Genomic DNA, 24,734 nt, shown 5'->3' with positions numbered 1-24,734 from the left:
CCAACCTCATGTTCAAAGTCCCTCTCCCCACTAAACACTGAAGTATTCATCAAGAACCTTCCCTAACTGTTCTTCCTCCAGACACATTCTCTCCCTTGTCCCTGAGCAGTCCTACCCTCACCTCTAGTCATCCTCCTGCTCATCTCATAAGAGTAGTATGCCTTGGGGTTTTTCTTGATCCAACTTCTGATGTCACCTTCTAACACTCTTAATTCCTTTAAACTCCTTCCAAGCTAATTTGTAATTCTCAAGAGCACTATCTGATTTTTGCTTCCTAAACATCAAGTAGGCTTTCTTTTTCTTCTTGACTAAATATTTTACATCTCATCAACCATGATTCCTTCATCCCACTATTCTTTTCCTGTCTCAGTGTGACATATCCATCTAGAAACCCGTGGAAGTGGTCCTTAAACAGCCCCATATTTCTGCTGTGCATTTCCCAGAAACACTGGTTTCCAATTTATGCTCCCAAGTTCCTGCTTAACTGCATAATTAGCTCTCTCCCAATTAAATATTATCTGATCATATCTTTATCCATAGCTATAAGGAAAGACATTCTTGTCATAGAGGGAGTACAGAGAAGGTTCACCAAATTGATCCCTGGGATGGCAGGACTTTCATATGAAGAAAGACTGGATCGACTAGGCTTACACTTGCTGGAATTTAGAAGATTGAGGGGGGATCTTATTGAAACGTATAAAATTCTAAAGGGATTGGACAGACTAGATGCAGGAAGATTGTTTCCGACGTTGAGGAAATCCAGAACGAGGGGTCACAGTTTAAGGATAAAGGGGAAGCCTTTTAGGACCGAGATGAGGAAAAACTTCTTCACACAGAGAGTGGTGAATCTGTGGAATTCTCTGCCACAGGAAACAGTTGAGGCCGGTTCATTGGCTATATTTAAGAGGAAGTTAGATATGGCCCTTGTGGCTAAAGGGATCAGGGGGTATGGAAAGAAAGCAGGTACAGGGTTCTGAGTTGGATGATCAGCCATGATCATACTGAATGACGGTGCAGGCTCAAAGGGCCGAATGGCCTACTCCTGCACCTATATTCTATGCTTTTATGCTAAAGATCAGGACATGAGGTCACTATCTCTCAAATGCTTGCTCACTGAGAAGTCTATATTGCCTAGTGTGAGATCGAACAAGACCTCTCTGCTAGACAGCCCGCTCATATAGTGTGTCAGGAATCATTCCTGGACACACCTAAACATTTCTGTCTCACTAAGGTGGTACTAATCAATACAAGAGAAGTTGCTAGCATACAAGAGCTTTGCAAGAAATCTCAAAAGTTATCAAAGTGAATTACAAAGACTCGAACATTTACTTTGAACACATTTTTGCTTCAATGAAATTTTAAATAATTAGTTATTAGCTTGAGCTATAGCTTAATTTCCAGTATACAGAAATATGGTCCACTGATGGCATTATGATACTATTTCCAATGCACACATTAATAGTTCTATTGTTCCATTTGTTGCAAAGTTATTCCAGATACTATGGATGGTCAAGTTTTGCTCTTGTTTCACATGGATTTTAACATTTATTTCTTCAGATAAGATTGTACTGTGAGGCAACACAAGTGTTACATAGTAATAATCTGATGCCAATGGTAACACCCCCAATCTTGGTTAGGAATAATAAACATGCCTCACCCATCAAAAAAGCTACTAGCACTAATCTGCAACTGCAAGTATCATTGATATGACTGTGGAATACCATCACATGATGGATAAATGCATCATCTGGTGCAATACTAAAAACCACAATGTGAAAGCTACGGGCTCAATCCATATTCTTTACCATGTTTCAAGAATCAGAATCAGGTTCAGTATAACTGGCATTTGATGTGAAATTTGTTAACTCAGCAGCAGCAGTTCAACGCAATACATAATATAGAAGAGAAATAAATAAATAAATAAATTATACTTTATACAGTATACATATATTGAATAGATTAAAAAACATGCAAAAACAAATACTGTATATTAAAAAAAGTGAGGTAGTGTCTAAGGGTTCAATGTCCATTTAGGAATCAGATGGCAGAGGGGAAGAAGCTGTTCCTGAATTGCTGACTACGTGCCTTCAGGCTTCTGTACCTCCTACCCTATGGTAATAGTGAGAAAAGGGCTTTCCCCAGGTGCTGGAAGTCCTTAATAATGGACACTGCCTTTCTGAGACACCGCTCCCTGATGATATCCTAGGTACTTTGTAGGCTCGTACCCAAGATGGAGCTGACTCGATTTACAACCCTCTGCAGCTTCTTTCGGTCCTGTGCAGTAGCCCCCACCCCACCATACCAGACGGTGATGCAGCCTCTCAGAATGCTCTCAGTAGCACATCCAAAGAAGTGTATTTGTTGACATGCCAAATCTCTTCAAACTCCTAATGAAGTATAGCCGCTGTCTTGCCTTCTTTATAACTGCATCAATATGTTGGGACCAGGTTAGATTCTCAGAGATCTTGACACCCAGGAACTTGAAACTGCTCACTCTCTCCACTTCTGATCCCTCTTTGAGGATTGGTATATACTCAACACACACAAAATGCTGGTAGAACACAGCAGGCTAGGCAGCATCTATAGGGAGAAGCATGTCGACGTTTCGGGCCGAGACCTTCGTATACTCCTTCCTCTTACCCTTCCTTAAGTCCACAAATCAGCTCTTTGGTCTTATTGACGTTGAGTACCAGGTTGTTGCTGCAGCACCACTCCACTAGTTGGCATATCTCATTCCTGTACACCCTTTCATCACCACCAGAGATTCTACTAACAATGGTTGTATTGTTAGCAAATTTATAGATGGTGTTTAAGCTATGCCTAGCCACACAGTCACATGTATAAAGAGCAGTGGGCTAAGCACATACCCTTGAGGTGCACCAGTGTTGATCGTCAGTGAGGAGGATATGTTATCACCAATCCACACAAATTGTGGTCTTCTGGTTAGGAAGTTGAGAATCCAATTGCATAGGGAGGTACAGAGGCCCAGATTCTGCAACTTCCCAATCAGGATCGTGGGAATGATGATATTAAATGCTGAGCTATAGTCGATGAAAAGCATCTTAACATAGGTGTTTGTGTTGTCCAGCTGGCCTAAAGCCATGTGGAAAGCCATTGACTTTGCATCTGCCGTTGATTTATTGTGGCGACACGCAAATTGCATGGGTCCAGGTCCTTGCTGAGCCAGGAGTTCAGTCCAGTCATGACCAACCTCTCAAAGCATTTCATCACTGTCGACGTGAGTGCTACCGGGCAATAATCATTAGGGTAGCTCACATTATTCTTCTTAGGCACTGGTATAATTGTTGCCTTTTTGAAGCAAGTGGGAACTTCCACCTTTGGCAGTGAGAGGTTGAAAATGTCCTTGAATACACCCACTAGTTGGTTGGTTGGTTGGCAGGTTGGCACAGGTGATGTAATCTGCCACAGATATTCTGAGCTTGTACAACTAAGAGAAAAATTTGCTAGACTTACTTTCCATGTTCATATCCAAGTGGAATCACTTTCAACCATGCTGTGGATGACACTTGATTGGATGCAGAGATTTAATGCTTGTAGCAAATCATAATGGCAAGGGAATTCAATTTATGGGCCAAATGTGTAAAATTCAAACAAGGATAAAGTACAAATCATTTTGAAAATCCAAATGTAAGGACCAACACAGTTGTACAATAAAACTTAGAGATTGTGGGACCAATTTGAGGTGAATTAAGAGCATTAGAAGAATATTACACAGCATGTGGGATTGCATGCAGCAGTGGTGCTTCACAGTTCTGGGTTCGACTCTGACCTGCATGGAGTATCCACTTTCCACACAACATAAGTGTTTCTCTACAGTGCTACAGTTTCCTGCCTCATCCCAAAGACATGTTGGTTATTAATATATCACCACTGTAATTCAATTCCATTGAAGGTGGCTGATGGCACAAGGGAAAGTTGATGAACATGCAAGAGAGAATACATTACATGAAAATAAAATCCCGTATTCCATGTCAAATGAAACAATGGTTTATTCAATTTTTTTCTGTTGATTACAAAACATAGAACATACTGGTTTGTTCATTTTTTCATCTTTGGATATTATGGTCAAAATGCTCAATAGCCCTTGTGTCAACCCAGGATACAGTCTTCTTACAGTATTTTGCTTCAGTTATCATATTCACTGTACAGTCAGTATTCAAAGCATTGAAAATATGATTATAACAAAATTGCTCTATATGCATGTCTTTTCAAAGTATGTGCAAGAGCAATGAATATCACCAAACACACAAATCTATGTACACAACCATGTGATACTCCTACACAGTGTATCAACTTATTTAATATCTCAATTTCTACCTCAGGAATTCTATAAGTGTGACAAGGATTTCTAATTTCACTACCATCCAGGCAGTAAATTCTAGATTAACTGTTTGGGTGAAGACATTTAATCAGGTCTCGTCTAATCATTGGGCAGGGTACATTTAGGGAGGGTTGGCTAGCAGGCAAGGACAAAGAAGCGCAGAGGTCAAGGATGGAAAGTCTCATCAACAGTGAGAGTGAAAAAGGCAGTGAAGAATGATTTAAGAATAGTTTCTGATATAGAGAAACAGGGAATATTATTATAATCATAAATGTTTAAATACACACATTATTGAGATGGAGAATACAACCCAAAATATATCAACCAAGTCAAGAAATTTAAAGACATTAGATAGTTGGAAAACTAGGAAGTGCCTGTTGACTTCCCTTTCAAAATGACAGATTTTCTCTACCCCACCACCTTTATAGGCAGCAAGTCCCAGATCATCATCACTATCTGGGCTAAGAGTTTTCATCACACCTCTCATATTCCAAACCTTAAATATATGCATCTAGTCTTTGGTAAGATAATCTTCCCCTATTCATCCTATCAAAATCATTGACAATCTATCAAAACTATTCTCAACCTCTTTGCTCTAAGGATAGCAAACACAGGTTGCCCATTTTAATCCTATGCCTAAAATTCCTCATCTGTAACACATCAAACAATTTTAATAAACTCTTCTGTACCCTCTTGAGTTTTAACATGATTAAAAAGATCACCCAAATTAGATACAACAGCCCAGAACTAATCTAAATAATGTTTATACAAATTCATTTTGTACTTCTACTCATAAATTCATTTGGTTTTACTAACCACTATCTCAAAATGTTCTACCACTACATACACGTGGTTTTGTTTCATCATTCCTTTGAAAGCAGAGCTATTTAATCTAAATTGTTGTTTGCCAGAGTGTATCACTTTATTTTTACACCTGAGCAGGTCTATAATGCAAAGCACTAATAAACCCAGTCCAAATCCAACCATTGCAACAAAAATTACAATCCAAAACATGCTATTGATCTGTTTCATGTTTCACTAAGAGGTCCTGTTCCTGAGCTGTAGTGTTCTAATTTCTATATTTTATACCATCCTGTCCTACACAAAGTACCAAGCCAGCATGCAATAGGCCAAACCAAAATGTTTCATCAGAGCACACACCTAACCAATATTGTAAGGTTCATCAGGGTATACTGTAACCAGGCTGCATTTCATTTATTAAGGTCACCTGCTGCCTGCCTTCTTGCCAGCCTACATTTTCTTGCAGTGCATCATCATCCTCAAACAAGAGAAAATCTGCAGATGCTGGAAGTCCAAGCAATACACACAAATGATGGAGGAACTCAGCAAGCCAGGCAGCATCTATGGGAATAAGTACAGTTGACATTTCGGGCTGAGACCCTTCGCTACATACACATGGTTTTGTTTCATCATTCCTTTAAGACCAGAGCTATTTAATCTAAATTGTTGTTTGCCACAGTGTATCACTTTGCATTATAGACCTACTCAGGTATAAAAATAAAACACTAAGAGTCCTGCCAAAGGGTTTTGTTACATGCACATGCAGTTCAACTCCGAGTGATTATGCAAAAAGTTTGAAGTTAATAACTCATCGGGTGATTGATAAGTTCGTGGCCTAAGGTAGAAGGAGATGAGTTATACAGCTCTCGTTACATGCACATGCAGTTCAACTCTTTGAGTGATTATGCAGTAAGTTTGAAGTTAATAACATCCCCTTCTACCTTAGGCCACGAACTTATCAATCACCCCTGCTGTGGACACTTTCTGGAGGTCCAAGATCCATATGCTCCACGACCACTGGACTAAGTGTGTAAATGTATGAGGGGCTATGTTGAAAAATAAATGTGCTAGGTTTTCTAAAATTGACTCCTTCTACCTTAGGTCGTGAACTTATCAATCACCCCTCATAAGTAAAACAATAGTCCAGTAACTTGAACCTGAGCTGCTACATCACAGAAAAAAGTTCCCCTTTCTGAAGCCAATTATTTTAGAAACAGGCTCAATTTCTCCAAGCTGCTCAGCCATTTACTTAGATCACTGATGTTCTGTATCTCAACATTTAAGCACTTTAACTCTACATTATCCAATAAACCAAGCTTACTTTCAAATTCCCTAATCATCTACAGCCTTTGAGGAAGAGCACAAGGTTCCTTCAATCTTGTGGGTAGAAAAGTTACCCTCCTGACTTTGGTTCCCTCCCTTTATAAATGGAGCAATTCCAATTTTGAACACACTCCAATAGAGACAGATTTTTTTCCACAAGTACTTCAACAATTCATTTTAACATTTTCATATCTTGTTGTGAGAAAACTGAATTATGTTGGTGATAGACTTGCTGTGTAGATTGGATCAGCACAAAGAATTAACCCATATATGTGTATGGAACAGCAGTAATACAGTATATACCTGCTATTCCAAGGTAACTTCTAGTTTATCAATAATGGATTGCAGATATGTCCTTAGGTTTGTGATGGTAATTCTGTTGAACCTGTGACACTAGTTATATCTGGGGATGCAGTTCAACATAATGGCCTTCTACCCAGAAATTAAGGACTTTGAGAAAACTCATGCACTGTAAAATAATAGGCTAACAATATGAGAGTAGTAAAAACGTAGATCTTGCACACAAGTGAGCCTGGGAAAAGATGCCAAAAATTCAGGGAAATGCTGGACTAAGCAACATCTGCACTAACATACACAAAGTTAAGAGGTCAGTTACAGCCCTGTTCCCATTTAACAGAAATCTCTGGAAGAAATCAGGACAATAATCAGGAGACCACAGACATGGGTCTTACCAGTTAGTCACCATTATCAACATAATTGTTTATTTGCTCCTCAGTGTTGATAATTATGTGACTATGCATTCAATGAAGAAGCTGCCTCTAAATCAGGGTTCCCAACCTGGGGTCCATGGCATAAAAAAGGTTGGGAACTCCTGCTCCAAATATATTGCTCACAAATGGGGAGTGTGTGGACCATGACTAACATGAGAAATAGGCTTTACTCCCTTCTGCTTAACACAAGAATAGACAAGTGAGAGTGATTCTTTGCCTCACAAGCTCAAATTTCTAAAACCTCACAAGAATACAGGGCCATACCGCAACCTCTCGATCCTTTTAGCAGTTGTAACATTCTGGTGAACATATACTATGTGGTCAGCATCTGAAATTGAACACTCCTGATACATTAACAAAACAAGGTGGCCAAACATGGGAAATAATAAACCAATATACCATATACAGGCATGGATTACCTTGCATGGCAGTTTGCATAAGGCCAATGCTGTGATTATCAAGTTTCAACAATTTATATCAGCTATGGCTCAATTTACAACATTTCCAACCAGGAGCTTGAGCCCAGGCATTTACACTGACACTCCACTGCAACACTGAGGGAACACATTGTCAAAGTGCCATTTTTTAGATGAAAACTTTAAAAACTGCACTGAAAGTTGAATTAAAAATAGAAAATGTTGGAAAAACAACAGATCAGGCAGCATCAGTGGAAAAAAAATAGTTAACATTTCAGTTCAAAGTGGATGTGGTGTATATGGATTCAACAAGGTTCCCCAAGGTCGGCTCATTCAGAAAGTCAAGCAGCACAGCATCCATGCAAACTTGTCTGTGTGGTTACCCACATGGCAGAGGATAGTAGTAGGTGAAGTGTATCCTGCCTTTGATGTTCTGCATCCATTCAGGGAGCCCTGCTCTTTGTGATTGTGAAATTACTTGAAAGAGGAAGTTCAGGGGTGGGTTAGCAAACTTTCAGATAACACTAGTTAATGTTGTGGATAATGTAGAAGGCTGCTGTAGGTTACAACAGGATTTAGACAGGATGGAGAGTTGGGCAGAAAAGTGGCTTATGGAATTCACTCCAGTAAATTGTGAGGTGATGCACTTTGGAAGGTCAAATTTAAAAGCAGAGTACAAGGTTAAAGATAGAATTCTTAGCAGTGTGGACGAAGAGAGGGACCCTGAGGTCTACGCTCATAGATCTCTGTGTTATCATGCAAGTTTATAGGGTGGTTAAGGCGGCATACGGTGCTTTTGCCTTCATTAGTCAGGGGATTGAGTTTAATAGCTGTGAGGTAATGTAGCTCTATGAAACTCCAGTTAGACCACACTTAAAGTATTGTGTTCAGTTCTGATGTCATTATAGGAACGATGTGGAAATTTTAGAGAGGGTGCAGAGGAGATTTATCATGTGGCCTGGATTAGAGAGCATGTCTTATGATGAAAGGTTGAACAAGCTAGGGCTTTTCTCTTTGGAGTTGAGGATGAGAGTAACTTCATAGAGGTGTATAAGATTACAAGAGGCATAGTGTGGATAACCAGCACCTTTTTCCCAGGGCGCAACTAGCTAAGCACATAATTTTAAGGTGATTGGAGTGGAGTGAAATATTGCGAGAATGTCAGTTGTAAGTTTTATTTCCATAGAGAGAAGCAAGTGTGTGGAATGCACTGCAAAGGGATGGTGGCAGAGGCAAATATATTGAGAACCTTTAAGGAACTCTTAGGCAGATGATAAAAAAAATGCAGTTATGCGTGAGGGAAACGTTAGATTGATTTTGGAGTAAATTTAAAGGTCAGCACAACATCATGAGCCGTAGGGCCTATACTCTGCTGTATAGTCCCAAGTCCTTTAAACAACAGTATTAAATCTTTATCAGATTACATATTACTACTTGTGGGAGTTGCTGCTTCTACATTAGTTAACATTCACCACTCCCATATTACAATGATGAGAAGCACATCAGATGTGTGCTATGAAAATATAGCTTTTGTTTTGTATTCAATCAAATGCAAAAGCTTATTAATCAGCTTGCTCAAAAGTACACATGGAAACTGTATTGAAATACAGAAGGCTGTTGAGAGTTTAAAACATTAAAGCTGGGAATATTGAGTGGCACATGATGAATATTGACAAAATTATCTTTCAGCTTTCACAAAGGGCACAAAGAGAACAGAATGAGGCAAAAAGGTAGGCTGCCAGGATATTCAGAGTACATCACTTGGGATGATGACAGAAACTAGAGAAAACAGCGAGTGCTAAAAGATTTTTTTTTGCCCAAGAAAAAAAAACAAGGCAAAGCTTAATAATGGGGAATGTAATTTGGGTGGGGTGGAGGGGAAAAAATAGGGAGAATCACTAAATAAGCAGAAATAAATGGCTCGACCAACATCCAAAATGTTCACAAGAACCAGAACAGAAAAAGCTAAATCACATTGATGTGGCCACATGCAAGACTAATATATCTACACTTGGAACTGCATGATGAAGAAAAAACTATTTGGAAAGATAAATCTAATCTAAAATTTAATATAAGTTATTGATTCCAACAATTTGTAATCAAAGTGCCAATACATTTGGACAGACGATAAAACATTTCAAAACAGGAATAAAAAAGCACTACATTTTCAGTTTTAAAAGAAGAAATACCCAATTCATCTACATGGCAAATAGTTACATAAAGCACTGACTGAACCTCCATCTGATAAATTAGCTCCTAAAATAGACTCTGAACAGGTCTTTTCATTGACAATCTTATGTCTTCTCCTGACGGTTTTTATTATTCTTTCAATAAATATGGATGCCACTAGCAATACTAGCATTTATTGTCCATCTCTGATTAGCTACAATGTTGGATCATATAAATCAAAGTGGGCAAGGATGGTGTCATTTCACCCCTGAATGCATTACTTGGTCACCTTTCCTGATACTATCTTGATCTAACTTGCAGATTTAAAAATACCTGAACTTAAATTCTCTAAATGCTATGGTGGAGTTCAATTTAAGTATTTGAATCAAGAGTCCAGAACACTACCTGCTGGTGCAATAAATTAACTATTATGCTACTGTAATAGAAATTGGTCAGATGTAGAAGGAATGTATGATAGTGCTGATTTCAATTATTCTCCCAGAAGTCAAATGACTCCTCTGTGCTATTAAATCCCATCCGACACACTCACCTCCCCTTCCCCCAAAATTAAAAACACAATCTAGCAATGGCAAAAGTGCTGGTTAAAGAGCCCATTGTTAGGAAGATATTTCTCATGTTTCACAAGATTGTTCTAGCTGCCTATCCAACAGAAACATGTTGCCATTCCCTTATCATGGAGTAGAGAGAAAGGAAAGCACTTATACAGTTACAAGAAAAAGTTTGTGAACCCTTTGCAATTACCTGTTTTTCTGCATTAATTACTATTTGGAGTAAGGTGTTCCAATCAGTAAGATAAGATTGGAGATATGGGTTGTAGAGGTGCCTGCCCTATAAAAAAGGCACACAAAGTCAGGTTACTGGCAGAGCCTGCTCTTCTCAAGTTAGATCTGTTTATATGCACCAAGCCTCGATCAAAACAGCTTTCAGAGGTCCTTAGAAGAATTGCAGAGATGTATGAAGCTGGAAAAGGTTACAAAAGCATTTCTAAAGACCTGTGTGTTCATCAGTCCACAGTAAGAGAAATTATCTGAAAATGAAGGAAAAAAACACATTGCTGCACGTCTCAAGTTTGCAAAGGACCACCTGGATGTTCCACAGCACTTCTAGGACAATGTTCTGTGGACAGATGAGACAAAAGTTGAACTTTTTGGCAGAAATGCACATCACTATGCTTGGAGAAAAAGGGCACTGCACACCAACACCAAAACCCATGAAGCACAGTGGAAAGAGCATCATGATTTGGGGCTGCTTTGCTGCCTCAGAGCCTGGAAAGCTTGTAATCATTGAGGAACAATGAACTCAAAATTGTATCAAAACATTTTACAGGAGAATGTTCAGGGTAGCAGTCAGTCACTTGAAGCTTAATAGAAATTGGATGATGCAACAAGTTGATGATCTGAAACACAAGAGTTAATCAACAACAGAATGGTTTAAAAAGAAAAAAAATTGTTTTGGAATGGCCAAGTCACAGCCCAGACCTTAACCCAACAGAGATGCTGTGACATGAGCTGAAGAGGGCTGTTCATGCAAGGGATCTAAAAATATTGATGAACTGAAACGGTTTTGCATGGAGGAATGGTCTGAAGTTCTTCCTTGCAATTGTGCAAGTCCGATCAGCAGCTACAGGAAATATCTAGTGGAGGTTATTGCTGCTAAAGGAGGTTCTACAAGTTATTTAAAAACAAAGGGTCATATACTTTTTCCATCCTGGACTGTGAATGATTGAACAATGTATTCAATAAAGACATGAAAAGTACAATTGTTTGTTTTTCGTTTGGGCAGAGTGTGTCTATTATTGTGACTTTGATGAAGATCAGACCACATTTTATGAGTAATTAATGCAGAAAACAACATATGTGCAAAGGGTTCAGAAACTTTCTTGCAACTGTATATCCTAAGGAGTTTCAAAAGTACGAATAAGGAAGTTTTTCTAAAACAGTACTGGAAGGAACTACACCTGGAAAACTGCTAGGGTCTCCTTACTTACAATGGCTTACACTACCATTGAGGCAAACAGTGAAGGTTCAATGAATATTTGAATGAAGGGGTTGCCACATGAAGATATTGGGTCTTTCCTTTTTCAAGTTTAGCAAAATGAGAAATGATCTTATAAAACACTTAAGGATGAGAGAAATGTTTTTGAACAAATAAGGATTAAATAATTATGGGAATCTGGTAGAAAAGTAAAGTTGAATACAAAATCAGGTCAATTTTATTAAATGGAAGCTAGGCTAGATGTGATACATGGCCTTATCCTTCTCCATTTTCTTGCATTTTTATAGATCACTGCCACCTCTGCTATATTGTCAGAACCCTGTCACTTGTTAAGATTCACATCACATAACAATAACCAGGAACTTGCTAAAGTTATTGGAGAAGTTTTTTTTTTGCAGGCAAAGAGACAGCTGGCAATTGAATGGCTTTTAAAAGTGAGGTAGAGTGTTCAGGATCTGCACATTGTTAAGAGTTGAAGGGCAAGCTGGCAGGTGTATAGATGACAAGGGATCGATGCTCTGCTCAAGAAAAGGAGGCATAGGTCAGGTAGAGGCAGCTGGGATTGTGAATCCCTGGACAGATATAGGGGATATAGGAGTACACTCAAGAAGCAAATCAGAAGGGCAAAAGGGGGACATGTGATAGCTTTGGCTAAGACTGAGAATCCAAAAAGATTTTCTAACTACATTAAGGAAAAAGGAGTAACTAGAGAGAAAATAAGGTCCCTTAAAAAACAAAATTAACATCATTGTGTGGAGCCACAGATGATGAGAGTTCCTCAATGAATATTTCTCTCATTTTTTATCATGGAGAAAGATATGAAAACTTTGGACCTTGAGATAATTGGAATGTTTTGGGGATAGTCCGCATTACAGAGGAAGCACTGGATGTAATAAACATATGTAGATATATTTTAAACAACAGCACACTCAAAATGCTGGTGGAACACAGCAGGCCAGGCAGTATCTATAGGAGAAGCACTGTCGATGTTTCGGGCCAAGACCCTTCGTCAGGACCAAAACGTTGACAGTGCTTCTCCTATAGATGCTGCTTGGCCTGCTGTGTTCCACCAGCATTTTGTGTGTGTTGTTGTATGAATTTCCAGCATCTGCAGATTTCCTCATGTTTGCTAGTGTAGATATATTTTCATGGCTTGAACAGGAATATCCAAGAATACCATCCAAAGATAGGGGAAGAAACTGCAGAAGCTCTGGCTAAGATCTATGCATTAGCAACAGGTGAAATACCAGAAGACAGGAGGATAGCAAATGTTGTCCCTTTAATAAAGAACAGGTGCAAAGGAAAACTTGGGAACAATAATCAGTAAGCCTGACATTTGTGACAAGATATACAAGCGTTTGGAAAGATCAGAGTTAATTAGTGATAGTCAGTATGACTTTGTGCATGGGAGATCATGCCTCACAAATTTGATATAATTTTTTTTCCAAAAGTAACCAACAAGCTCAATCAAGGCAGGCGGTAGCCGTAGTCAATACTGACCAGCAGGCCTTTGATCAGGGTAGGCTGCTCTGCAAAATGAGATCACATGGGATCCAGGGAGAACTAAATGGATGCAACACACTTAAAATGCCAGAGGAACTCAGCAGGTCAGGCAGCATCTATAGATTTTGTGTGCGCACTGCTTGGATTTCCAGCATCTGCAGACCTTCTCTTGTTTGTAGCTAAATGCATGCACGTTTGGCTTATTAGCAGGAAGCAGAGAGCGATAGTATGTGGTTGTTTTTCAGACTGGAGGCCCATGGCCAGTAGTGTTCCTTAGTAGGGCCCAGTGCTAGACCCATTGCTGCTTGTCATCTACATCAGTGATTTGGATGAGAATGTATTAGAAATGGCAGGTTTGCAGATAACACTAAATTAGGTGATGTCATAGATGATTACCAGGATTTACAGAGGGATCTTGATCAGCTAGGTAAATGTATCAAGGAATGGCAAATGGAGTTTAGTTCAGATAAGTACAAGGTGGATGCATTTGGGAAGACAAATCAGGGTAGGAATTTCACAGCTAATGATAGGCTTTGGGGGTAGAATCCAGAGGTCCCTCTGTTCTGCAAATACATGCTTCCCAGAAAGTGGCATTATAAGTGGATTGAGTAGTAAAGAAAGTTTTTGCTATGTTGGACTTCACCAATCAGGGGACTCTCAGTATTGAGGTCGGAATGTAATGTTGCAGCTGTACAAGACATTAGTGAAGCTGGATTTGGAGTTCAGTTTTGGTCTTCCTGCTATAGGAAAGATGACATTGAACTGGAAAGAGTACAGAGGAGATTTACAAGGATGTTGCTAGGCTTCAACTGACTGAGTTGCGGAGAGGTAGAATAGGTTGAAACTTATTTTTCATTGAAGCATAGAAAAATGAGAGGTGATCTTACAAAGTTATACAAAAATCATGAGTGGTACAGATAGGGAATGTACACAGTCTTTCTCCCAGAGTTGGGAAAGTTTAGAACTGCAGAGCATAGGTATAAGGTGAGAAGGAAGATACTTAATAGGGACATGATGGACAAAGATTTCATCCAGAGTAATCAATACTACTGAGCTGACAAAGAATGAGATTGAGGCAGGAACATTAACATTTAAAATATACTTGGACAGGTAAATGGATAGGAAAGGTTTAGAAGGATGTGTGCCAAAAAGCACGCAAATGGGACTAGTCTAGATGGGAACCTTGGTCAAGATGAACTGGTTGGACTGAAGGGCCCATTTCCATGCTGTAAGACTAACTTATTTCTTTCCTTGAACTATATTATTGACCACTTGTATTTTTACTGCACGTGGTTTATTTTGTAGATGTTTAACCAAGTCAGATTCTCAAACTTTTTACAGAAGGATTTGAATTTATTCTCTGGATTACCAATTCAGAAACATAACCACTGAAATAATTAATAGCACTTTCATTGATATCTCTATCTATTGCTTCCATTAACACAAGTCATAAGCTGGTAGAAAAACTGCAAAGAAAATATTGGTCAAAAGTGTAAAGCCACCCAAATTGAAAGTAGCCATTCTTACCCTATCCTACGCTGATTTTCACTTTCTTTAGATGTAAAATAAAATGGCAGCAAAAACTAATGAGTCAGTTTAGAACACATTTATTTGCAATTTCTGATGATATATGAACACTTGATTCGGAACTGCTTGTGTTTAAAATGAACTTTTTAAAGTGTAATGACAAGACTAAACCACATATTTCCTTCCAAAAACACAAACTGAGACTCTGCAGCATATTGCAGATTGGACCAACAGGAATTACCTGACCAATAAAGTTAAAAATAAAATGCAGATTTATGCATAGGTTGTATAACGATACCAGAGTTTTGGGGCAATTCATATATCAGGTGAGTCTAAACTCTTAAAGAATTGCAGTCATGCTAAATGGACATTTTGCCAAGTTTACGCATCATGTACTGTATATAGCAGGAAACCAGCTTGCACATTGACACATGACTCCCATGAACTGAGAAGTGAGAACAGCACATTTTATACATGATCTTACTGGGATATTGTGCCACAGGGTTAGTAACTTCTCCATACTATGAATTGTTAAGACCACATGAAGAGCAAAATTAGCTCAATTTACAAACCATACAATTAAACCAAAAAAAAACAAATTGTTTATAATAACACCCATAAAGCCGTTAAATCTCCTAAAATGCTTTACAGGATGACTGACACTAAAAAAAAAATTTTAAACTGGGAAAAAGAGAGAAGAGAAAATCTGCAGATGCTGGAAATCCAAGCAACAAGTACAAAATGCTGGAGGAACTCAGCAGGCCAGGCATCATCTATGGAAAAAGTGTACAGTCAACAATTCTGGCCAAGAACCTTCGCCAGGGCTGCCGAAGGGTCTCAGCCCGGAACATCGACTGTACTCTTCTCCATAGATGCTGCCTAGCCTGTTGAGTTCCCCAGCATTTCGTGTGTGTTGCAAAACAGAGGAAAAACCCTTTTTTCTGCAATGAGGCAATTAGGAGGCCAAGTGCAGACCTATTTATCCACTTAGCCTCACACAGCTATTAACTCTAAGGAATGACAGTCATACCTAATAGTTATGTGACTTTTTTAAAAAATATATCAAATGACGACACATTATCACCTATCCGCATGCACACAGACAATTACATCACAGAAAAATAAACATTATGGGAATGTTTTTGTAAATTGGGCATTTCATACCTAGTAACCTGCTAATAAAAGAACATAAGGCAGTAGCACAGATAAAATGATGCATCTTAGTGGTTTCACAGCTTTTCTTTTCCCCACTTTAAGAAAACAAAACATTAACTCTATTACATGGCATTAGATACAAAATGAATTTTACTTTTATGCCCCCCACAATAACACATGACACTGAAAGCTATGCCAGCTATTGTTGATGCTATGCATTCAGCAACCCTATAATACTAGTATCCCACTAAATTTCCTGCAATCCATTCTCCTTACATTGGCGTGACTTCTCCCTAGATTCCACCACCTCCAACACGAAGGGCAATTTACAGTAGCCAATTAAACTACAAGGTTGCTCATTTTGGAGATGCAGGATGAAAATGAAGCACTTGAGGGAAACCAAAACGAAGGAAGCACATGCAAATTTCAAAGAGTTTCAGTTTAGAATTTTCCATTCTACTACTTAACCCCCCCCCCCCCCCCAGCATCCTTAAATCTTGCATTTAGTTATAACAAGCAACTGCATCAATGACCTGAAAGTGGACACATATTTGCACAAACTTTTCACAAGAGCTTGAATGTACAGTAACATCCTTTCATGGGTTACAAAAGATTCAAAATTTCAAACTGCTTCTCAAATTTGATCCTATTTAAACCTAATAATTGATATAATAACATATAACGCAAATAGAATCTGGACACCTTGAGCAAATGGCCCTTTGAACTAAATTACTTGCCTGGTCATTTCAGAGAAGGTTTGAGGCAACAACTTTGGTGGAATTTAGTGTAACATATGAAACAGACCAGGCAAAAATGGTATGTTTCTTTCCCTGAAGGACATTACTGAATGATATAAACTGTTATGATACTTAGTAATTTCACCATTAGTATTTCTGCCAACCACTTTTTGGAAGTCCAGATTTATTTAATTAAATACATTCCCCCCCCCAACTGCCAGAGCCATTCAAACTAACTTTCAGCAGCAACTCAGATAGTTTGGGAATTCATGTCCCATTCCAGGCACACAAATCCAATCTACCTAGAGCCTCACTGCAGGAGTTAGATGCCACAAATACCATCTTTTACAATAAGTCAATACTGTCTTTCCATCAGACAGAGATAGAAGACTTCAGGCTATTGTTTTAGAGTAAAGCATTTCAGGAAATATTTGAAGAGAATCTAGACAGTGGAGAGAATGAGCAATTTTCAAGTTCCTGAGTGTCAAGATCTCTACGGATCTAACCTGGTCCCAACATATCGACGCAGCTATAAAGAAGTCAAGACAGCGGCTACATTTCATTAGGAGTTTGAGGAGATTTGGTTTGTCACCTAAAACACTCGAAAATTTCTACAGATGTACCGTGAAGAGCACTCTGATTGGCTGCATCACCATCTGACATGGGGGAGCTGCTGCACAGGATCAAAAGCTACAGAAAGCTGTAAAATTAGTCAGCTCCATCTTGGGTACTAGCCTCTGTTGTATCCAAGACATCTTCAAAGAGCAGTGCTCAGAAAGCCGGCATCCATTGTTAAGGACCCCCAGCACCCAAGACATGCCCTCTTCTCATTGTTACCAGAAGCCTGAAGGCACACACTCAACGATTCAGGAACAGCTTCTTCCCCTCTGCCATCCGATTTCTGAATCGACATTTAACCCATGAACACTACCTCACTTTTTTAATATATTATTTCTGGTTTTGCACTATATTACACACAGTTCCTATAATTGATCTACCTATTTTTTTGTTCTACGTTGTCATGTATTGCATTGTACCGCTGCCACTAAGTTAACAAATTTCACAATGTATGCCGGTGATATTAAATCTGCTTCTGATTCAGATTTTAATAAATACTTACATGAAGGAGGAATAGGATGTGATGATAAGGTAAAATGAAAAGAAGGATGCTCATGTGCAGCATAAACACCACAGTTGTTACAGTTCACTACTGGCTAAATTAACATTTCAAAAGATATTCTCCCAAGCATATTAGCCAATATTTAGCTATCAAGATTATAAACATACATATTACTACTTATAGAATCGTACATACATACTTACTGCCAGGTTTACTGGGGAAAAAAATTCAAGGGTTTAATTTTCCCCAGGGTTAGTCTAAGATCACTCCTGGAAACAAATGCTGACTTGCCATGTATTTTTAACATTTTGTGTTTTAATATCAGATTTTCAGCATCTGCATTTTTGTTTAAGTTTTCTATCGGTTGCTTTCTTTGTCTTTGTAACTCAAAACTGCCTATCTAAAACACCTTTCTTCAACACATTTTATGCAATATTTAGATTCAGTTTCAAAACATTTTAAAAAGAGAAAATCTTATACTTCTATTTGTGCATAATTGGTATTTCATAAAACTTTATAAGCTCTACTGACAGAATATTTGAAACTAGATTTATACTGTTCATTCAACTATTGCTACAAAGGTTCTAAAATGAGAGGCAGAAATTTTCTTCAGTTACTACTGTGACCAAGTTAAATCAACAATGCACAGACAAGTCAATTCACATGTCAATACATGCTTTTGGGAGTCAAAGAATTAAGGAGAAACATTAGCATCTAACTTAATGTATGGTGTTATTAAGTTAAAGAGCTGGACACAAGTCAAAGTAAGGAATTGTTTAACACTACAAAATTTACTACTGACACGTTATACTCCAAATAAATGTGATAACTGGAAGAACAATTACAGGCACTGAAATAACCTGTACCTTACATGTAAGAATGTTTCTACAATAGTATGTTATAGAGCAAGACTGACTGAAAGCCCATCAAGTATTGCACATACTCCCACCTGCAAATGAGAAAGACTAGCAACATTAAGACATCATTGCAATAAGACTCAGCAGGCAAACATGCCAGTTTTGCCCATCTTTCATACCAATTTAAAACTTAGCAATAATTCCAAAATTCACAACTTTAATGGACACAAATACAAACTGATTAACAAATTTTATTTACCTACACTAGACTGGATCAACAATAATAACTATAACACATTACTGCAGTTATAATCCCCACCTAGTCTGTTGTACATTAATCTACCATTCAGCTATAAAAACAAAAGCAACACACACAAAATGCTGGAGGAACTCAGCAGGGCAGACAACATCTATGGAAATGAACAAACAGTCAATGTTTCAGGTTGAGACCCTTCTTCAGAAGTCAAAATCAGAAGGTAGGGGAGGTGAGGAAGTAGTAGAGAGTGGCAGATAATAGGTGAAACTTCGAGGGAGGAGTGGTTGAAGTAAAGAGCTGGGAAGTTGATTGGCAAAGGAGATGAAGGGCTGGAGAAGGGGGAATCTGATAGGAGAGGACAGAAGACCATGGAAGAAAGGGAAAGAGGAGGAGCACCAGAGGGAGGCGATGGGCAGGTAAGGAGACAAGGTAAGAGAAGGAAATGGGAAAGGTGAAGGGGGAGGGGAATTAACCATGTGTGTTAATCAGTTCTTGTTATAATCTTGGAAATCGATGCAAATCCCCAGACAAGGGAAGACATCATCATGGAGCAACATGCCCAAGAGACCTCCCCCAGCAAGGAAAATGGTTATGGTCAATCCCATTATAGGCAGAACTCTAGAGAGAACTCAGTTAAGGTTATGGTCTGCTGGTTGTCAATTACCGATCATCTCACTCAATTCTAAGTCTTACCAAGAGGAAACAACCATTCTATTGTTCTTTATTGCACCCCACAAATTATCCATACCCAGGCCTACCCCAGTACCTGATGTCCTCCCTCTCCTGTCCACTCCAACCTATCTCCTCGTCCCCATTCGTAATTCACGATTCCTCATCTCATATTTAGAGCCCTGTCTCCAGGTCTCTCTACTAACCTTCAGTTCCACTTTTCATTCCACCCCCCCACCCCTCAAACCAGATATCCCCAGCCACACTGGCCAGCCTCCCTCCCTCCCCAATTTCTCCTCCCCTCAGCATCTTTCCCCACAACTCCCCCGGCATATTTCTCCCCCAAAGTCTCTCCCCCACCCACCCCAAAGTGTCTTCCAAAGGCTCTCCCACCTCCCAACCTTGAACTTTCCCCACTGCTCCCCTAACCCCACAACTCTCCCTCCCCTCCCCGCTCATCCTTCCCCTCAACCCCCACTCTCCCTACTCCTCCCTCCACTCACCCCCCACCCCCACTGCCCAGTCCCTCTCCCCACCCTCACCCCGCTGTCTGGTACCTCTCCCCACCACCCAGTAACTCTCCCCACCCTCCTCGCTGCCTGGTCTCTCTCCCCACTCCCACCCCCCGCTGCCCGGTCCCTCTCCCCACTCTCTCCCCCACCTCGCTGCCCGGTCCCTCTCACCACTCTCTCCCCCTCCCCGCTGTCTGGTCCCTCTCCCCACTCTCTCCCCCACCTCGCTGCCCGGTCCCTCTCCCCACTCTCTCCCCCACCTCGCTGCCCGGTCCCTCTCCCCACTCTCTCCCCCACCTCGCTGCCCGGTCCCTCTCCCCACTCTCTCCCCCACCTCGCTGCCCGGTCCCTCTCCCCACTCTCTCCCCCACCTCGCTGCCCGGTCCCTCTCCCCACTCTCTCCCCCTCCCCGCTGTCTGGTCCCTCTCCCCACTCTCTCCCCCACCTCGCTGCCCGGTCCCTCTCCCCACTCTCTCCCCCTCCCCGCTGTCTGGTCCCTCTCCCCACTCTCTCCCCCACCTCGCTGTCTGGTCCCTCTCACCACTCTCTCCCCCTCCCCGCTGCCCGGTCCCTCTCCCCACTCTCTCCCCCACCTCGCTGCCCGGTCCCTCTCACCACTCTCTCCCCCTCCCCGCTGCCCGGTCCCTCTCCCCACTCTCTCCCCCACCTCGCTGTCTGGTCCCTCTCCCCACTCTCTCCCCCTCCCCGCTGTCTGGTCCCTCTCCCCACTCTCTCCCCCACCTCGCTGCCCGGTCCCTCTCCCCACTCTCTCCCCCTCCCCGCTGTCTGGTCCCTCTCCCCACTCTCTCCCCCACCTCGCTGCCCGGTCCCTCTCACCACTCTCTCCCCCTCCCCGCTGCCCGGTCCCTCTCACCACTCTCTCCCCCTCCCCGCTGTCTGGTCCCTCTCCCCACTCTCTCCCCCACCTCGCTGCCCGGTCCCTCTCCCCACTCTCTCCCCCACCTCGCTGCCCGGTCCCTCTCCCCACTCTCTCCCCCACCTCGCTGCCCGGTCCCTCTCCCCACTCTCTCCCCCACCTCGCTGCCCGGTCCCTCTCCCCACTCTCTCCCCCACCTCGCTGCCCGGTCCCTCTCCCCACTCTCTCCCCCTCCCCGCTGTCTGGTCCCTCTCCCCACTCTCTCCCCCACCTCGCTGCCCGGTCCCTCTCCCCACTCTCTCCCCCTCCCCGCTGTCTGGTCCCTCTCCCCACTCTCTCCCCCACCTCGCTGCCCGGTCCCTCTCCCCACTCTCTCCCCCACCTCGCTGCCCGGTCCCTCTCCCCACTCTCTCCCCCTCCCCGCTGTCTGGTCCCTCTCCCCACTCTCTCCCCCACCTCGCTGCCCGGTCCCTCTCCCCACTCTCTCCCCCTCCCCGCTGTCTGGTCCCTCTCCCCACTCTCTCCCCCACCTCGCTGCCCGGTCCCTCTCCCCACTCTCTCCCCCACCTCGCTGCCCGGTCCCTCTCCCCACTCTCTCCCCCTCCCCGCTGTCTGGTCCCTCTCCCCACTCTCTCCCCCACCTCGCTGCCCGGTCCCTCTCCCCACTCTCTCCCCCTCCTCGCTGTCTGGTCCCTCTCCCCACTCTCTCCCCCACCTCGCTGCCCGGTCCCTCTCCCCACTCTCTCCCCCACCTCGCTGCCCGGTCCCTCTCCCCACTCTCTCCCCCACCTCGCTGCCCGGTCCCTCTCCCCACTCTCTCCCCCACCTCGCTGCCCGGTCCCTCTCCCCACTCTCTCCCCCTCCTCGCTGTCTGGTCCCTCTCCCCACTCTCTCCCCCACCTCGCTGCCCGGTCCCTCTCCCCACTCTCTCCCCCTCCCCGCTGTCTGGTCCCTCTCCCCACTCTCTCCCCCACCTCGCTGCCCGGTCCCTCTCCCCACTCTCTCCCCCACCTCGCTGCCCGGTCCCTCTCCCCACTCTCTCCCCCTCCCCGCTGTCTGGTCCCTCTCCCCACTCTCTCCCCCACCTCGCTGCCCGGTCCCTCTCCCCACTCTCTCCCCCACCTCGCTGCCCAGTCCCTCTCCCCACTCTCTCCCCCTCCCCGCTGTCTGGTCCCTCTCCCCACTCTCTCCCCCACCTCGCTGCCCGGTCCCTCTCCCCACTCTCTCCCCCTCCCCGCTGTCTGGTCCCTCTCCCCACTCTCTCCCCCACCTCGCTGCCCGGTCCCTCTCCCCACTCTCTCCCCCACCTCGCTGCCCGGTCCCTCTCCCCACTCTCTCCCCCTCCCCGCTGTCTGGTCCCTCTCCCCACTCTCTCCCCCACCTCGCTGCCCGGTCCCTCTCCCCACTCTCTCCCCCTCCTCGCTGTCTGGTCCCTCTCCCCACTCTCTCCCCCACCTCGCTGCCCGGTCCCTCTCCCCACTCTCTCCCCCACCTCGCTGCCCGGTCCCTCTCCCCACTCTCTCCCCCACCTCGCTGCCCGGTCCCTCTCACCACTCTCTCCCCCTCCCCGCTGCCCGGTCCCTCTCACCACTCTCTCCCCCTCCCCGCTGTCTGGTCCCTCTCCCCACTCTCTCCCCCACCTCGCTGCCCGGTCCCTCTCCCCACTCTCTCCCCCACCTCGCTGCCCGGTCCCTCTCCCCACTCTCTCCCCCACCTCGCTGCCCGGTCCCTCTCCCCACTCTCTCCCCCACCTCGCTGCCCGGTCCCTCTCCCCACTCTCTCCCCCACCTCGCTGCCCGGTCCCTCTCCCCACTCTCTCCCCCTCCCCGCTGTCTGGTCCCTCTCCCCACTCTCTCCCCCACCTCGCTGCCCGGTCCCTCTCCCCACTCTCTCCCCCTCCCCGCTGTCTGGTCCCTCTCCCCACTCTCTCCCCCACCTCGCTGCCCGGTCCCTCTCCCCACTCTCTCCCCCACCTCGCTGCCCGGTCCCTCTCCCCACTCTCTCCCCCTCCCCGCTGTCTGGTCCCTCTCCCCACTCTCTCCCCCACCTCGCTGCCCGGTCCCTCTCCCCACTCTCTCCCCCTCCCCGCTGTCTGGTCCCTCTCCCCACTCTCTCCCCCACCTCGCTGCCCGGTCCCTCTCCCCACTCTCTCCCCCACCTCGCTGCCCGGTCCCTCTCCCCACTCTCTCCCCCTCCCCGCTGTCTGGTCCCTCTCCCCACTCTCTCCCCCACCTCGCTGCCCGGTCCCTCTCCCCACTCTCTCCCCCTCCTCGCTGTCTGGTCCCTCTCCCCACTCTCTCCCCCACCTCGCTGCCCGGTCCCTCTCCCCACTCTCTCCCCCACCTCGCTGCCCGGTCCCTCTCCCCACTCTCTCCCCCACCTCGCTGCCCGGTCCCTCTCCCCACTCTCTCCCCCACCTCGCTGCCCGGTCCCTCTCCCCACTCTCTCCCCCTCCTCGCTGTCTGGTCCCTCTCCCCACTCTCTCCCCCACCTCGCTGCCCGGTCCCTCTCCCCACTCTCTCCCCCTCCCCGCTGTCTGGTCCCTCTCCCCACTCTCTCCCCCACCTCGCTGCCCGGTCCCTCTCCCCACTCTCTCCCCCACCTCGCTGCCCGGTCCCTCTCCCCACTCTCTCCCCCTCCCCGCTGTCTGGTCCCTCTCCCCACTCTCTCCCCCACCTCGCTGCCCGGTCCCTCTCCCCACTCTCTCCCCCACCTCGCTGCCCGGTCCCTCTCCCCACTCTCTCCCCCTCCCCGCTGTCTGGTCCCTCTCCCCACTCTCTCCCCCACCTCGCTGCCCGGTCCCTCTCCCCACTCTCTCCCCCTCCCCGCTGTCTGGTCCCTCTCCCCACTCTCTCCCCCACCTCGCTGCCCGGTCCCTCTCCCCACTCTCTCCCCCACCTCGCTGCCCGGTCCCTCTCCCCACTCTCTCCCCCTCCCCGCTGTCTGGTCCCTCTCCCCACTCTCTCCCCCACCTCGCTGCCCGGTCCCTCTCCCCACTCTCTCCCCCTCCTCGCTGTCTGGTCCCTCTCCCCACTCTCTCCCCCACCTCGCTGCCCGGTCCCTCTCCCCACTCTCTCCCCCACCTCGCTGCCCGGTCCCTCTCCCCACTCTCTCCCCCACCTCGCTGCCCGGTCCCTCTCCCCACTCTCTCCCCCACCTCGCTGCCCGGTCCCTCTCCCCACTCTCTCCCCCTCCCCGCTGTCTGGTCCCTCTCCCCACTCTCTCCCCCACCTCGCTGCCCGGTCCCTCTCCCCACTCTCTCCCCCTCCCCGCTGTCTGGTCCCTCTCCCCACTCTCTCCCCCACCTCGCTGCCCGGTCCCTCTCCCCCTCCCCGCTGTCTGGTCCCTCTCCCCACCATCCCCCTCCCGCTCCCCCAACCTCTCTCACCCCATATCCCAGTTCCCCCCTCCACTCCACCACCCCAGGACCATCCACTCATATTCCAACACCACCACCACCCTCCCCAAACCGTGACCAATGTTCCACCTCTCAGCTCCCGCACCTTATCCATTAATTTCCAGCATTTCTCCACAGCTCTCTTGTCCACAACGCCCGCCTGTTGGTGCTGGTGTTGGTGGGGCTGGAAGGCGTCCTTCACCAGCCCAATGAAGCCGCCCGCTTTTCTCAGGTTACTGCCCCGCGCCGCTGCCGCCGCCATCAACAAGAATTGGAAGAAATTATAATTTACAAAATATAATTTTTGTAACTTTTTTAAGCGGAGG

General features: G+C 44.9%; 1 protein-coding gene across 1 annotated transcript in view; it reads right to left on the bottom strand.

The window, feature by feature from the left end:
- The window catches only part of cbl (Cbl proto-oncogene, E3 ubiquitin protein ligase), a 150,130-nt gene extending 125,457 nt beyond the window's left edge, over positions 1-24,673 (bottom strand). The window contains exon 1 of the mRNA XM_059956967.1: positions 24,515-24,673. Within this exon, the coding sequence (XP_059812950.1) occupies positions 24,515-24,670 (156 nt within the window). The 5' untranslated portion in view covers positions 24,671-24,673. The remainder of the gene's footprint in view (positions 1-24,514) is intronic.
- Positions 24,674-24,734: the final 61 nt, after the last annotated feature.

The sequence above is a fragment of the Hypanus sabinus genome, chromosome X2, assembly GCF_030144855.1.
Source record: "Hypanus sabinus isolate sHypSab1 chromosome X2, sHypSab1.hap1, whole genome shotgun sequence".
Taxonomy (NCBI): domain Eukaryota; kingdom Metazoa; phylum Chordata; class Chondrichthyes; order Myliobatiformes; family Dasyatidae; genus Hypanus; species Hypanus sabinus.
This window is presented reverse-complemented; position numbering and strand designations above follow the sequence as displayed.